We start from the raw sequence: 14,427 nt of genomic DNA on the forward strand, positions 1-14,427 counted from the left end.
GGTTGCCCCGGGCTGCGCCGACAGGACCCCTCTGTCCCCCAGAGCCCGCGAGCCCCCCGGTGCAGCCCTGCTATAAGGGTGCCTACTTCTCGGGGTTCCCCGTGGACGAGTGCCAGGAGCCCGCTGCCCCCAGCCTGTGAGTACGTGGGAGGGGGTCCCCGCAGCCCCCCAGCCCCGCTGCACCGCCGACCCCCTGCCTTCCTCCGGCCAGGCTGGTCCCTGCGGTCCCGGTGCCCGGCAGGGATGGGCCCCGGAAGACCCACAGCACGCCGGACTGCACCCTCGTCCTGGAGCTGGTGAGCTGGGGGGGCCGGGGGGGGCTGCGGCCCCGGGGCTGGGGTCTGACTCTGCTCCCTGCCCTGCAGGAGGGGACCCTGGTCTGCTCCTCCATGCTTGCCGGCTGGCGGCGGGGCTCTGCGGCCACCTTCACCGTGGTCTTCCAGGGAGACTCCTACGAGGTGGGTGCCCATGTGCTGGGGTGGGGACAGCGGGGTGCTGGGGTGGGGACAGCGGGGTGCTGGGTCCCCGGGGTGGGCACAGAGGGCTGCGACTCAGCGCTGTGAAGAGCCACAGCGTCCGCGTGTCCTCCGTGCCTGTGTCCCTTTCCCAGTAGCCGGAGGGGAAGCGGACCCCAGGGGCTGAAATCTCAGGGGAGAGGGTGGCCGAGGGACCCCGGGATCTTGCTTGGGGTGCTGGCCCCCCTCTTGGGAGTCACCTTGGTGTCAGGACGTGGATGCTGGTGGTTTTCTGGGGCTGCCTGGAGATGCTGTTCCCCTCCAGGTCTATGTGAAGCTGCGTCCCCACGTGCAGCAGTTCCTGGAGAGCCTCTCCACGACCTACGAGGTACCCAGAGCCCCCGGGTTCCCCCGGGTCTGCGGAGAGGCGGGGGGTTGTTGCCGCGTCGGGGTGGGGGGGGACTCAGACAACCCGTGCAGGGACCTTCGCCTGCTCCCCCCAGATCTTCATCTTCACAACCGCGAAGCAGGACTACACCGAGAAGGTCCTGGATGTGCTGGACCCCAAGAAGAAGCTCATCAGGTGACGGCCTTGGTGAAAGCCCCCTGGGGACCTCTCCTGTGGCAGGGACCGGTCCCCACGGGCTCTGCCTCTCCCTCCAGGCACTGCCTCTCCCAGCGGGACTGCCTCTGCGCCCGGGGCTGCTACTGGAAGGACCTCACCCGCCTGGGCAGGGACCTGGCCAAGACGGTGGCTCTGGACCACACCATCCAGGGCTTCCCCGCCCAGGTACCGGCAGCGCTGGCCCTCACGGAGGGGGCGATTCGTGCGTCCCAGCCCGGGAGCGCCGCGGCTGCGACGGCTCCTCCGTGGCCAGCGCTCGCCCTCTCTCCCCAGGCTGCCAACTGGATCCCGGTGCCGAGGTGGTGGGGGGACCCGCGGGACGAGGAACTGCTGCGCCTCACCCCGCTGCTGGGACGGCTCGGCCGGGCGGTGAGGACCAGGGGGCTGGGGGGGGGGACACACACAGGTCCCCTGGGCTCCTGGGGCAGGGTGGTGTGAGCTCCCCCAGACCCCTCTCCGGGCACAGCCCTCCCCTATCCCCGTCTCTCCCCGTGCAGGATGACGTGCGCACCGAGATCCGGCGGCGGTTCCCGCACCGCGGGCTGCCCGCTGAGGACTAGAGTAGCCCGGGCAAGCGGGATGGAGGTAACCCCTCGGAGGGGCCGGTGGGCCTCACGCCGCTGCGGGGGAAGCCGTGCTCCGGCGCGTCCAGGCTCTAACTCATCCCGCGGCGCTGGGCTGGCGCGGGCGTTTCGGCAAAGCCAACTCCTCCGGCCTTCTCCTTTGGTGTCCGCAACCGCGCTCCGCTCGTCTCCCCCGGCAGACTGCGAGGCTGGGGGGTCCCGCCGGGGAGAGAGCCCCCTGCCCTCAGCTGCCGCTTGAGGAAAAGCTCCGTCCCGGCTCGCTGCTGCCTGCGCTCTGTAAGGTCCGGCCAAGGGCCGGTTTCGTGGGTGATTACACGCTTGGATAAAGGTCTCGCTCCCTTCCGTAACTCCTCAGCTGTGCAAACATGCTGCGCTCGCGGATGGCACAGCCGGCGGGGGGACAAACCGCCCCCGCCCTGCCATGCCGCAGCCGTGTGCCGGGGCAGCCGGGGGGGTCCCGCGGTTGGGAGGCCGAGCCCCGTGCGGTGCCGGTGCCCCTGGGAGGGCCCCAGCTGGCAGCTCTCCCTGTGCCCGTCCCAGCCCTGCCTGGTGCCGCGCTGCGTGCCGGGGCGCAGCTGCCGCCGTGCCGCTGCCAGCCCTAATGGGACAGCGAGGGCCCAGGGCCTTCGTCCCTGCTGCGGTGGCAGGGGGAGAGCAGGGCGGCTGAGGGGTGCAGCAACCCCGGGACCCCTTTTTTAAGGACTGAAGGTGCCGGTAAACAAGAGCCGGGGACTGCGCAGCGCCGGCGTGGGTCCAGACTGTCCATCCCGAGCGGCGGTTCGGAGTCCGGCTGCCTCCGCTCTGCCAAAAGCCGCGTGGGCTCGCTGCGAGGCTCGTGCTGGAGGAGCTGGCTGTGGCCGCTCGGGTGCAGCTGTTTGGAGAGAAGTCGCATCTCCTCCTCCCCGCGGCCCTCGGTGCCTGGGAAAGGGCACAGGGCTCCCAGCCCCGCAGCCCGGCCCTGCTGGAAATAGCCGCTTTGCAGCAGCGTGCCAGGCTGGGCCCCCCGGCACGGCTGGGGTCCCGGGGGATGTGGGGGGACAAGCCGGGCGGGGAGGGAAGCCACCACCCGTGTCCCTGCCCGTGCACGGAGCTGGACGCCGGGTGGGATCAGCCCAGGCGCTGTTGGGAAGGGAAGTCACCCTTCAGAGAGGGCGATCCAGAAAGGCAACGACCGGTTTATTTTGGAAGCCGGGTGAGGGCAGCTCTGTCCCAGGCTGGGATCCAGCTGCCTGTGTCCAGGCCGGTGTCACACTGTCCTTCCAGCCCGGGGACAGCAGGAGCTACCTTTCACGATGCAAAAGGCCACACGGTATGTGACACAGAGGATGGCTGAGAGGATCAGACCCCCGCAGATGAGGACAGGGAGAAAGTCCCTCTGCAGCCCCTCCTTGGGGGGGAAGCCCTGCAGAGGGGAGCAGGAGCGGGCGAGCTCATCGAAGGCGCAGGCGGGGGGACAGGCCGTGCAGTTGTTGGCCGAAGCGCCCTGGCACGTGTAGCAGGAGGGGTGGCAGCTGGCACAGACGCGGGCCGCGTTCGTGGCGGCGGCTCTCTGGGTACGGGCGTAGTGGCGCGGAGGGCAGTAGGACAGGCAGGAGCGCTGGTACGCGTACAAAGAGCTGCCGCACTCTGCGGAGGGACGGTGGCGTGAGCCAGGCCGCGGGACCGAGGTGAACCCGGGACCGAGAGCACCGTCCCCTCCTGCCCAAAGACTCACCCTCGCACGCTCCCTGCGCATCCCGCCTGACGCACTCGTCCACGGCAGAGGCTGCAAAGCGCCTGGCCGTCACGTCCTCGTCTGTGCCGTGGAGGTGCAGGATGAAGCTGGCCAGCAGACCTGGGGGCGGGAGGGACAGGACTCGGTGCTGATGGCAGCTGCGTTCCCATCCTCCAGGGTTTGGGATCTGCAAGCTGGTGGATGTGGGGCTGGAAGCTCTGGGGCCACAGGGAGGAGAGCAAGCCATTGCCACCCCTTCCTGGCTGCGTGCTGGCCCTCAAAACAAACAAACGTGGCCCTGCAGAAAAAGAGGGCTCTGGCCAGACCCCGTGCCCAGGAGGAGCAGGAAGAGGACAAGCCCACAAGTTGCTAATCAAAGAAGAGGCAAGAAAACTTGGGCGCTGGGTGACCTCGGTGAATGGGGTTCGCTCCCCCGGGGCCCTGGACACCCACCTGTGTTATAGGCATCGCCCTTGTTCTCTAGCCGGAGCGTCCAGGTCCCGTTGGGGTTCTCGTCCCAGAAGTGCGTGGACATGAAGGTCCAGTCCTTGTAGCCCTGCTGGCTGGTGTCGTATGGGCTGGAGGAGAGGAGAGGAGGGCCGGGAGTGACCGCCCAGGGGCTGGAGGGGAGGGAGGCAGCCCAAGGAGGCCCTAGAGTCACCGGGTGCTTGGTACAATGGGGCATCGCTAAGACGTGGCAGCGGTTGCAGAGGAGCCTCGGGCACGGTGAGCCCGTTCCCTGCGGGGACCAGAAGCAGCCGCTTCAGCGTGGGGTGTGGGGGAGAGCCTCCTGGCCCCAGGAGAGGCTGAGAGAGGAGTCGCCTCCTCTGCTCCCCAGCAGCCGGTAAGTCTCATTGCAACGTCTTCCCTGTGAGCTCGCAGAGCGCCCTTACCGCACGGTCACCAGCGTGGACGTGGTCCCCATCGGGCTGGTCAGAGCGATCACCAGGTCCCCCCTGCGGCTGTAGCTCAGAGAGAGCTGGACCTGGACGTGCTCCAGCGAGCGGATGCGCTTGGTCCTCCCCGAGCAGGAGGAGATGTCCGTAGAGACGGTGAGCTTGGAGCCGATGTTCCTACCAAGTACAAGACAGAGGTGAGGGCATCTCTTCCTCCTCCAAGGGCATCCTGCCCTCCACCACGACCTCTAAGCACAGCCCTGTGGTTACAGCAGAAGCCGTGCAGCACAGGCCACTTTCCGGGAAGCATCGCTGGTTCCTGCAATGGGCACGGCACAATTTGGCTACATGAAAGTCCCTGCGTGAGTTCGTGTGAGCTCGGACCCCAGGGATATCATCCTTACCGGGGGGCGTGAAGAGCCTTGACCGAACACCTCCGCTGAGGCCGAGTTCCTGGCCATGCCTTGGCCATCTCCACCAGCAGACCAGCGTCCAGGAGCCCGTAGCCATAGTGGTGGCTCACTGAAAAGCGGATGCCACCCAGGAGAGGACACGTGAGCCCCTCTGCACTGAGAGAGCACGGGGAGCTCCTGCCCCAGGCCTTGCTGGCAGGAGTTTGAGGGGCAGCGTGTCCCCCCGCAGCCGGGGGAGGGAAGCAGGAGCAGGCAGGGCAGGCAGCGGCTGAGCCCTGCGCTCACCCTTGCGTCCGACCCCGTTCACGGCCCAGTCTTCTGCCTGCAGGTGGGCAGGCTTGGAGGTCCTGATGACGAGATGCTGCAGGTCTCGCCAGGTCAGTGCTGGGCTAGAAACAAGGAGGACTTGGGGACAGAAGTCTCTGCTTTGGGTTAGCTTTTGAGGGCGAGATTTGGCTCTTCTAACTTCTGACGTGGGCAAGTTATTTGGGTCCAAGCCGGTCCCCCCCACAACCTCCTTCACTGCCGAAATAGGAGCAACAGAGACCTCCAGAGGACAACTCTCCTCCTGCCTCTGGCTGCTCTCCTGCAGCGTTCTGGGAGAAGAGGCTGCCCCACCAGAGTCCGGAGAGATCTCAGCTCCGCACCCCCAAACCTCCCTGCTAGCGAAGTCCCTCTTCCTTGTCCCTGCAGGGCCCTGGCAAGTCACCAGGCGCTCCCTGGGGACCGTCCTGCTGCCGCATGGCACCTACTTGGCCTCCAGCGCGAGGGCGATCATTCCGGCAGCCAGCGGGGCCGAGGCGGAGGTGCCCGTGTGCTTGTCGGTGCAGCGGTGGTGCAGGTCGGTGGTCACCTGGGGGGAATAGGGAGGGTCTCGGCACCGTTGTCTGCCGCTGGAGCAGAGCGCGGGGCTGGCTGGAGTTGGGTAACTTCAGTAAACGGGTCCCTTCATGCTTTTTGGGGTCTAATGCAGACACTTTAATAAAGCCTCCCTCTCCCTCCCCAGGTAAGGAGGGCTCGGATGAGCCCGCTCTGTGCTGGGAACCAGCGTCTGCCCGAGGGTCGCTGCTCCGGCAGAGCCGGCACGGCACTCACGATCTGCACCTCGCTCGTGGTCCTGCTGCTGTAGGTGGTGGTGAGGATGGCGGAGCAGCCCTCGCCGTACCAGGGCCTCTGGCCGCCTGCCAGGACGCTGCCCACCGACAGGGTGTAGATGCTGTTGGCGTAGCCGTCACAGTTGCAGTTGTCGTAGTTGAGCCCGCCGTTGCCGGAGGCCCAGATGAAGATGGAGCCGAGGCCACCCCGTCCCTGGCAGCCGGGAAGCAGAGGCGGGTGAGCCGGGAGTCCTCGTGCCAACGAGGTCCCCGAGGCCAGCGCCGAGCTTACTTTGGTGACCCCTCTGTAGAAGGCCTCCGCGGCCAGCACGCCTGGCCCGTCCACAGTCTTCCCGTCATCCTCGGGGCCCCAGCTGGCGCTGTAGATGTGGATGTGCTGGGGGCGCAGGCTGAGGGACTGAGCCTCCACCACGTCCGTGATGGGACCGTCCAGCATCCGCACACCTGCAGGGCCAGGACGAGGAGCGGCAGTGTCCGAGAGGCGGCAGCACGCGGGAGGCCGCGCTGGCTCCGGGTGGATGGGAGTCTCGCACGCGCCACGTGAACGTAAGGGCTGAGCGGCATCTCGCCGGCCCCCGCTTCACCCCCCAGTTGCCTTGAGCGCCTTCGCACCGTGCTGCCCTAAGGAGCTCAGGCTCCCGCGGGTCTGTGTGGCCGCTGTCGTGAGCTCGAAGCTCCTCGTTAAGCCCTTTGCAATTAAGCCCAGCAAATTCTCCCAGCTTTTAACCCCACTTGCCACACTTGCTTCTGCAGGGGAGCCTGAGCCTGCACGGTGCCGGTGCTGCCTGCCGGAGCCCCGTGTCGTGGTGGGTGTTAAACCTCCAGGGAGCACCGAGCCCCGCACCATAGCCGGGTGTGCGGTAACACCGCAGCACCCTCTACCCCCTGCAAGCCTTCGGATCCCACCAGAGCAGCCCCGCCTGGGGCCACGCGTACCCCCAGGGTGCTGGAGCTCATTCGTGACTCCCATCCTACCAGCACGCCGGAACAATGGCTCACCTCCGACTCTGGCATTGTACGCAACGCCTGCTCCGCAGATTCGGTTGTTGGCTGCAGCCGCCACCTCTCCCGCACAGCGTGTCCCATGCCTGAGGGGCAGGGTTAGCCTGTGAGCCGTCCTCAGCGAGGGGTGGAGGGGCCTGGGACAGCCCCCGGAGGGATAAAGCACCCAGCACAGGGAAGAGATTTGCCTGGACGCCCAGCCGGCAAAACTCACCGGTTCTCATCCCTGGTGGTGTACCTGGGCTGGGGATCGGGGTCGTTGCTGTTGAAGTCGTAACTTGCCAGGGGGTCCTATTGCAAAAAGAGGCAGCGGCATGAGCAAACTGCTTTTCGGTGTGGGTTGTGACAGCTCGACACGGGCTCCTGGCGCTTCGCCCGGTGCCTGGCAGCGTGGATTGCCCTGCCTGCCCTGCTCGCGGAGCAGGAGAGGGTGGGGGGGTCCCTTCGCACCCAGCAACTGCGTGGGGAGTTGTTGGAAAAGGGGTTTCGCTAAAAGAGCGTAGCTTTGCACATCGCTGTACTGCTCCATCGTACCCAGTTCAGTGAGAAAGCACGGCACGGCGAGTCACCCGAGGGTGAGCCTCACCGGCTGCGGTTAGGACAGAAGAACTACAAACCACCGAAATGATGATGTTATGAACAACAACTAAGATTTACCTATTCTTTCCTCTGGGCTCTCGGAGCACGTGAGGGTTTACCAGCTTTACTGGCTTTGCAGCTTGCTGTAATTACATCTATTTTGGGGGCTTGAGCATGTACAAGTTCTAACATTTCCTTGATGTGAAAATTCACTGTGGGAGACACCAAACCTTTTGATCCAGCTACAGAGAGGCTGAGTTCCCACTGCAAAGTCCCACGGGCGGGATGAAGGCACCAGCTCCCACCCTCCCCTGGAGACAACACGCCCTGAAGGAGCAGGTTCCTGCCGCCCGCCCCGCTCAGCCCATCGTAGTTACGTAGTTGGCCGACAGGTCCGGATGGTCCTTCTCGATCCCATCATCCAGGACGGTCAGCACGACCCCCAGCCCGGTGTACCCTTTGCTCCAAGCAGTGAGGATGTTTAGATCGGGATCGATGTCATTGTTCTGGAAAACGGATTAAATTTGATCAGCCCCTGGGCAGCAGGCTGCGGGTGACCTTCAAGGACTCTTCTGCTGCCTCATCGCTGTCAGCATTAGTCCTGTTTACGCGTCGGGGAGGTGATTTGCTCGAGGATTAGAAGAGAGAGTGGCAGAATCTCACCATGTACCACTGTTTATGGAACCAGGGATCTGTTGGCACCACGCTGACGCTTCTCTTCGTGCGCTTCTTTACGGTTTGCTGCTCAAACCAGAGGACCTGGGTGGGAAGCAGCGTTGTTGGTGTCAGGCAGAGCCTGCCCAGCATGGCATGCGGTAGCCTCGGTCCCTGCAACCGCCTCCTCCCTACCTTGGGCTCTTTCGTCAGGCGCATATTCCAGCCCCAGTGTCTGCTTAAGGCTTTCTGCCTGGTGCCGCGGTGTTTGAAATGATAATAAGGCTCTCCCTCCATCACCTGCAGGTGGAAAGAGCTGTTGTAAGAGATCGTTTCTAGACAAGCAGCCGGGCTGGGGATGCCTGTGCCAGCTCTGCGTGGGCCGCAGAGATCAGAAAGACGCGTTTAGTGCGAGTTGTACGTGGCGGGACGAGCAGAGAGCACCCTTCGGAGAGAGAGCAGGCTCCCGGGGAAGGCTTGTGTCTGCCCTTCGGGTTTCCTCGCTCACCCGTGCACACACAGAGGCCATCGGCAACCTCCAACCCTTATGCTTTCATCCGTATCCGATGGTTTAAAAGCACTAGAGGGAACGATCGAATGCCCTACGTTAAAATTAAACCAGTGTCCCGCTGCGGGACACATGGCGGGGACAAGTGGTTGGGGATGAGCAGAAGAGGACGAGCGAAGGGGGACACCGGGTGGGATGAGGGGGTGTGGACAGGAGGTGCCGGCCTTGTCCCGGCCCCCGCCTGCCCCGTCGCCCTCCCCGCAGCAGCGGGTGGGCCCGCGGGCACCGACCAGGCCTCACCTGGCCCAGGCAGAGCAGGCCGTGCCGGCGGGCCAGGCCCCCGGCCTCCCGCGGCCCCGCTGCCACCCGCACGGCCCAGCTGCTCAGGTAGACGCGGGGCTCGGCGGGGCCCGGCGGGGCGGCGGCGGCGGCGGCGGCGACCACCAGCACCAGCAGCCCCGGGAACAGCCCCGGCCCCAGCGCCGGCCTCGGCCGCGGCCGCGCCGCCATTGAGGCCGCGGGCGTTGAGCGGGTGTTGCCATGGCGACAACGTCGCTCCGCCCCTCCCGGCCAGGCCCCGCCCCTCCCGGCCCCGCCCCTCCCCTCCCGGCCCCGCCCCGCAGCCGCATTGGCCCGGGGCGGCGGGAGGCGGCGGAGGCGGCGGGGGGGCCGGGGGGTTCGGGCCGGGGCCGGGGCCGGGGTCGGGGCCGCGGCCGCAGCCATGGGCACGGTGCCACAGCGGCTGCAGCGTCTCCTCGATCGCCCCGGGCCGCTCGGTGACCTGCTGGGTCGCCTGGAGGCCCGCACCGGCGTCCGGCGGCTCTACCTGGCCACAGGTGCGACCGGCACCCCCGGAACCCCTCCCCTTCCCCGGTCCCCCCCCACCCCCGGCTGCGCTCCTGGGCTCCGCTGCCCGCTCCCCTCCCGTTTGGGGGAGGTCTCCTTCTTCCTGGGGTGCCCTGGCAGCCCCTCACCGTGCCTCTGGGCTCTGCGAGGGGGGGGGGTCGGGCAGGGCCCCCCCCGTTTGGGGGCTGCTGGGTGCGCTCACGGAGCGGGGCCGGGGGCTGCCTGGGGGGCGGCCGCGCCGTCCACCGTCGCCTTCGGCAGGTGCGAAATCCTGCGGCCCAGCCCGAGGCGAGGCGCGCCCCCAGACCCCGGGGTCTGCGTGTCGGAGGTCTGGGCCGGACCCTCCAGACCCCCGAGAAGCCTGGCCCTGCCGGAGGGGGGGTCCCCCCCCCGCTCGCTGATGAGCAAGCCCCCAAAACACGGCGGGTCAGACGGGGTGCTGGGGATGGGAGCGCTGGTCCCCGTGTCCCCCGGTCCCGGCGGGAGGGCAGAGGTCCGGCCGTTAACCAGATCCTGTTTGCTCGTTAATGAGAAACCAGCTGGCCTCTCCCCGGGGAGCGTCCTCCCGGTGTGACGTGACCCCTCTCCTCTGTCCTCGCGGCGGCTCCGAGCCCCGTGCCACCCTCTGCCAATTTACCACTTGCCTGTCCGCGTGCTCCGATTCGGTATTTTATATAAAACCTCCCAAGAGGGGCCTGGGGTTTCCCGGTTGCCCACTGGGCGCGAGTCCCTGGCCCTTTACCCGCTGCAGGGCTCGTTTTCCCGCTCCGAGGAGGAAAGGGGTCCGTGAACGGGCACGTGCCGCTGTGAGCGGGTTGTGTTTGGACGCGGTCGGGCGTCTTCCGAGCAAAACGGTCCCGGGGCTGTGGTCGTGCTCGGGTGCGATGGACTTTTGGGGGTAGGGGAAGAGCGGAGGCACCGCTTCCACCAAAGAGCAATGGTCCCCTGTTCTCAGTCCCTGTCTGGAAAGGAGAAGCTGCCGCTAAACTAAAAATACCCAATTTCCCCCCCTCCCTGGCTCTGGAGCAATTCCCAATTTGTGTTTGAACCCAGCAGGGTCGGTGCTGCGTCTCTGGAGCCAGTAGCGACCCACGGGCTGCAGTTTGGAGCCCATCTTGCCTGGCCTCTGGGCAGCACAGCCACGTCAGCCACGCGGTGGCTTCGGCTGGGTAAAAAATCATGCCGGAGGAGGACGGTGTCCCCTTCCCAAGGCACGGGGCCAGCCGGGCTGGCCGTCCCGCTGGCTGCTCGCCCTCCTTGCTGGGACAGGCACCGTGGGACGGCTCCGGCCGCCCGCCTCAGCAGCTCTTTGTAAGTGAAACCTTTCGCTTGGTTTTTTGCTGTTACATAAATTTCTCTGGGGGCTAAACCCGTGAAATCCCTCCTAAGGCTCTTTTGGGGGAACGAAACCCAGCGCTGCCCGAGCCTGCCTGCTAGCTCTCCTTGAAGGGAGGGTTGTGATTGCTCCAAAGCCGCCTTGCTCCTGCCCGTCTCCTGGGAAAGACCCGAAGCCCCGTTCGTGCCCGGAGCCGCGCCGGGGGCCAAAGCAAGGCGCAGAAATGCTGCAGTGAGCAGAGCGGGGATAATCCATCCTCCGAGCTTTCCTCTAATTCCCTGGCACAGACAGGTTAAGTCCTGGCTTTCCTGCCCGCTGCAGGGCAAGGCGCTTACACCGATGGAGGAGTCTGTACGCAGGGTAGGGGAGACGCTGCTGGGCTGCGACGGTAAACGCCCTCGACGCCGGCTCTGCGTGTTCCTGAGCTGCTCTCCTGCCCTCTGCCCCTTCGGGGTCTGTGTTTCGGCTGCCTCGGGCGGGCCGGGAGGGAGCTGCTGGGTGCCGGCGTCTCCCTGCCCTCTGAGCCCGCGTGCGAGCGAGGGCTCTTCGCTGTGGCCGTGGTTTCAGCAGCGAGGGCTCCTTGCCCCGGCTTCCCCCATCCGCCGGCTCTCCCGGCTCCGCTGATCCAGCCTCCTGCAAGCGTCTGAGGGCTGGGCAGGCCTCAAATGACCGAAGCCATGACTTACATTTAATTTTAACGATTTAATTTAATAACAGGGAAGCGGGATTGGGTTGCTGGTTCTCAGGGGGCTGAATGCTTAATGAACAGCGGCTGCTCGGCACAAGGACGTGCCGGGGATGCGTACAGGGAGCGGGAAGGAGACGCAGGCTCTGGGAGCAGGGCTTGTCCTTGAGCGGTCGTTATCAAAATGCCAACTGGCTCCGAGCCCCGCGTGCGAAGGAGAAGCTCAGTCCCTTAGCTTTGGACCGTAGGTGTGTGTTAAAAGCCTCCGCTTCTGACGTCTCCACAGCCTTGGGCCAGCGTCCAGCTGGCGACGGGCCGAAAGCGCCACGAGTTTGTCGCGGTAAAGTCCCTTCCAGGCCAGGGAAGGGACAAACGGTGACGGGACCAGATCGTGGCATGCAAATCCCCTTGGGGACGAGCGAGCGCCTGCGCTCCACGACAGACTCTGCCACGTGCCGTGGCTCCGCGCGGCTGTGCGAGCAGCGTGTCGAGCACCTCGGTGGTCCGGTGTGTGGAGGGTCGTACTGGAATTAACTGGGGGTGGTCGTTATTCCCAACTGGAGGGTCCCGGCACGCGCCTCTTCTTCACTACTGGGATGAGAAACCTGCTCAGCGGACCGAGCCAGGGTCTCTCCTCACTGTCTCGGTGTCGGCAGGTAGGTGACCGTCCTCTCCGTCCCCCCCGGCAGGTTCTGCGGCGTTCCTGGGGCTGTACCTCGTGTTCGGCTATGGCGCCTCGCTGCTCTGCAACCTCATCGGCTTCGCCTACCCCGCGTACGTCTCGTAAGTACCGATGTCCCGGCCTAGCCTCCCTGCAGCATCCGGAGAGCGTTCCCTGCCCTAGGCAGAGGGTCTCCCTGGTAAACGAACAGGCGGTTACGGTCGGGAAGCTCTTGAGACCTTCCTGAAAACACGAGGACCTGGCACGGTCCCAGCTTGGGGCAGCAGCACCCGGTAGGGTGGTTTGCTCCAGGGTTTGGAGGACTCGGGGAAGGAGGTGCCCACCCTGGCAGCAGGGCTGCAGCAGCAGTGCCCTTCCCCTCTCCTGCCGCAGCATCAAAGCCATCGAGAGCTCCAGCAAGGAGGACGACACCACGTGGCTGACGTACTGGGTGGTGTACGGTGTCTTCAGCGTAGCCGAGTTCTTCTCCGACACCTTCCTCTACTGGTTCCCGTTCTACTACGCTGGGAAGGTAACGGCTTCACTGGGGGCTGCCGGTGCCAGAGTCACAGAATCAATCACAGAACCGCAAAGGTTGGAAAAGCCCTTTAAGATCATGGAGTCCAACCGTAAACCTAACACTGCCCAGCCCACCACCACACCATGTCCCTGAGCACCTCATCCAAACGGCTTTTAAATACCTGCAGGGATGGGGACTCAACCCCTTCCCTGGGCAGCCTGGTCCAGTGCTTGATAACCCTTTCGGTGAAGAAAAATTTCCTGATATCCAGTCTAAACATCCCCAAGGTTCTCGCCCGATGGCTGAACTTGGAGGACCCGAGCGTGGTGGGCTCTGCCCCGTTAGCAGGGCGGTGGTGGTGGCTGTGGTGGGGCCGCAGTCCGTCGTGGAGCTCCCTGCTGAGGTCCTGGTACCTCCAGCGAGCTCCAGCCTCGGGAAGCTGCCTTTGGGCCAGGCTGGGGGGGACTGCAGCAGCTCACCGGCTGCCCCGTCACTGCCCCCCTTCTGGGGGGTGCCTCGCTCCGCCCCTGCCTGCCCTGCCATCTCCCAGCTCTGAGCGTCTCTCCTCCCCGCAGTGCCTGTTCCTGGTGTGGTGCATGGCCCCCGTGTCCTGGAACGGGTCGCAGGTGCTCTACCAGAACGTCATCCGGCCCTGCTTCCTCAAGCACCACCAGACCGTGGACGACGTGCTGGGCAACCTCAGCACCAAAGCCCTGGACGCGGCATCCAGCGTCACCCGAGAAGGTAACGCGCGTCCCCCGGTCCCCGCTTGTCCTGCTCCGTGCCCAGGGCGGGCGGTTTTCCCTGGAGCACGGCCCGGCTCCGCTGGGACATGGGCAGCTCTCGTTTTAAGTACCGGCAAGCGGCCGTCTCTCGGTGACCGTGGGCCGTGCTCTCACAGCCACAGCCCCGTCCCCCCGCGGCGGCAGGAGCCGAGCGGGGGGCTCGCTCTCCCCCCTCCGTAATTCTCTCTCTCTCTTCTCTTTGCACCTCGCGGTCCAGTCCTGCGGACTCTGGTCAGCAGCAGAGCCCGGCTGGCGGCCGAGGTGGCACCGCAGCTCAGCTTGTCTGTATGTAAAAGCCGCGGTTCTCGCTGCCGCTGAAGGGAGAAGGGGCCGTTCTGCGTGAATCGCCTCGCCGCTACCGCCAGCCGCTCGGCCGAATCTTGCGGACGGCTGCGGCCACCTCGGCACCGGCCAAACCGAGCTCCTGCTCTTGCGGACGCCGGCGCGGCTCACGCGCAACCGTCCCTTTCTCCCTCGGCGTGGGTAGAGCAGGCGCTTTCCCTCCTGTTTCTCCGTAGCCAGACCCCCCTCCCAAGCCGTGCGTCCTCCTTCGGTCCCGCCGTGTCTGTGTGTTCCTCGGCCTGTGCCGCGGCGGGCGAGGGAGGGAACGGGATGGTGCCAACGTGGCCGAGACGGGCTCGTTGCCAGGCCACTGGCTGGGTGGCCGCTGCTCCAGGGATGGGCCCTAACAGCATCCACGTTGTCTCCTGCAGCCTCCAGAGCAGCCCTGAACCTGGTGCAGGAAGCGGAGAAGAGCAAGTGAGAGGGGCCTCCGGCGTCCCCGGTACCGGTACCGGCACCGGCACCACGGGCCTGGGCCTGGGCCTGGGCCCTGCTCGGCCGTGCCCGGCCGAGCGGGGCCCAGGCCCAGCCCCAGGCCCCACGGCTGCTGCCCCCAATAAACCCCCGGGGGGGTCCCCGGTGCTTCGCGAACCTCTCCCGTGTGCTTTTTACGGGCTGCGCGGCTCCTTTAAGAGCGGGGGGGGCGGTGCCTTTAAGAGAAAGGGCGGGGCCTGGGGAAAGGGGGGTGGGGAACCGCGCCGAGATGA

At 66.0% G+C, this 14,427-nt stretch overlaps 2 protein-coding genes across 22 annotated transcripts; one reads left to right on the forward strand and one right to left on the reverse strand.

Moving 5' to 3' along the window:
* Positions 1-2,819: 2,819 nt before the first annotated feature.
* Positions 2,820-12,108, reverse strand: PCSK4 (proprotein convertase subtilisin/kexin type 4). 20 transcript variants are annotated; one of them, XM_075523977.1, is made up of 15 exons: positions 10,036-12,108; positions 8,233-8,337; positions 8,047-8,142; positions 7,761-7,889; positions 7,043-7,095; positions 6,802-6,890; positions 6,074-6,246; positions 5,783-5,995; positions 5,440-5,540; positions 4,973-5,076; positions 4,679-4,796; positions 4,272-4,451; positions 3,832-3,998; positions 3,379-3,694; positions 2,820-3,261 (listed from the first exon to the last, which is right to left on the reverse strand). In XM_075523977.1, exons 1-15 carry the CDS (start codon positions 10,570-10,572, stop codon positions 3,003-3,005), a joined length of 2,640 nt encoding a protein of 879 aa, XP_075380092.1. In that variant the 5' UTR covers positions 10,573-12,108; the 3' UTR covers positions 2,820-3,002. The 20 variants fall into 20 exon arrangements, 17 of the variants coding, with proteins under 17 accessions (XP_075380092.1, XP_075380090.1, XP_075380097.1 ...); XM_075523975.1 differs by having other exon boundaries at positions 5,792-5,995; positions 7,019-7,095; XM_075523982.1 differs by having other exon boundaries at positions 2,820-3,290; positions 3,379-3,498; positions 3,832-3,956; positions 7,019-7,095.
* Positions 9,237-14,211, forward strand: REEP6 (receptor accessory protein 6). 2 transcript variants are annotated; one of them, XM_075523994.1, is made up of 5 exons: positions 9,237-9,381; positions 12,102-12,195; positions 12,467-12,605; positions 13,169-13,337; positions 14,092-14,211. In XM_075523994.1, exons 1-5 carry the CDS (start codon positions 9,267-9,269, stop codon positions 14,139-14,141), a joined length of 567 nt encoding a protein of 188 aa, XP_075380109.1. In that variant the 5' UTR covers positions 9,237-9,266; the 3' UTR covers positions 14,142-14,211. The 2 variants fall into 2 exon arrangements, with proteins under 2 accessions (XP_075380109.1, XP_075380108.1); XM_075523993.1 differs by lacking the exon at positions 14,092-14,211 and having other exon boundaries at positions 13,169-13,558.
* The last annotated feature ends 216 nt before the right edge of the window (positions 14,212-14,427 follow it).

Source organism: Mycteria americana, chromosome 24 (genome assembly GCF_035582795.1).
Source record: "Mycteria americana isolate JAX WOST 10 ecotype Jacksonville Zoo and Gardens chromosome 24, USCA_MyAme_1.0, whole genome shotgun sequence".
NCBI classification, from domain to species: Eukaryota; Metazoa; Chordata; class Aves; order Ciconiiformes; family Ciconiidae; genus Mycteria; species Mycteria americana.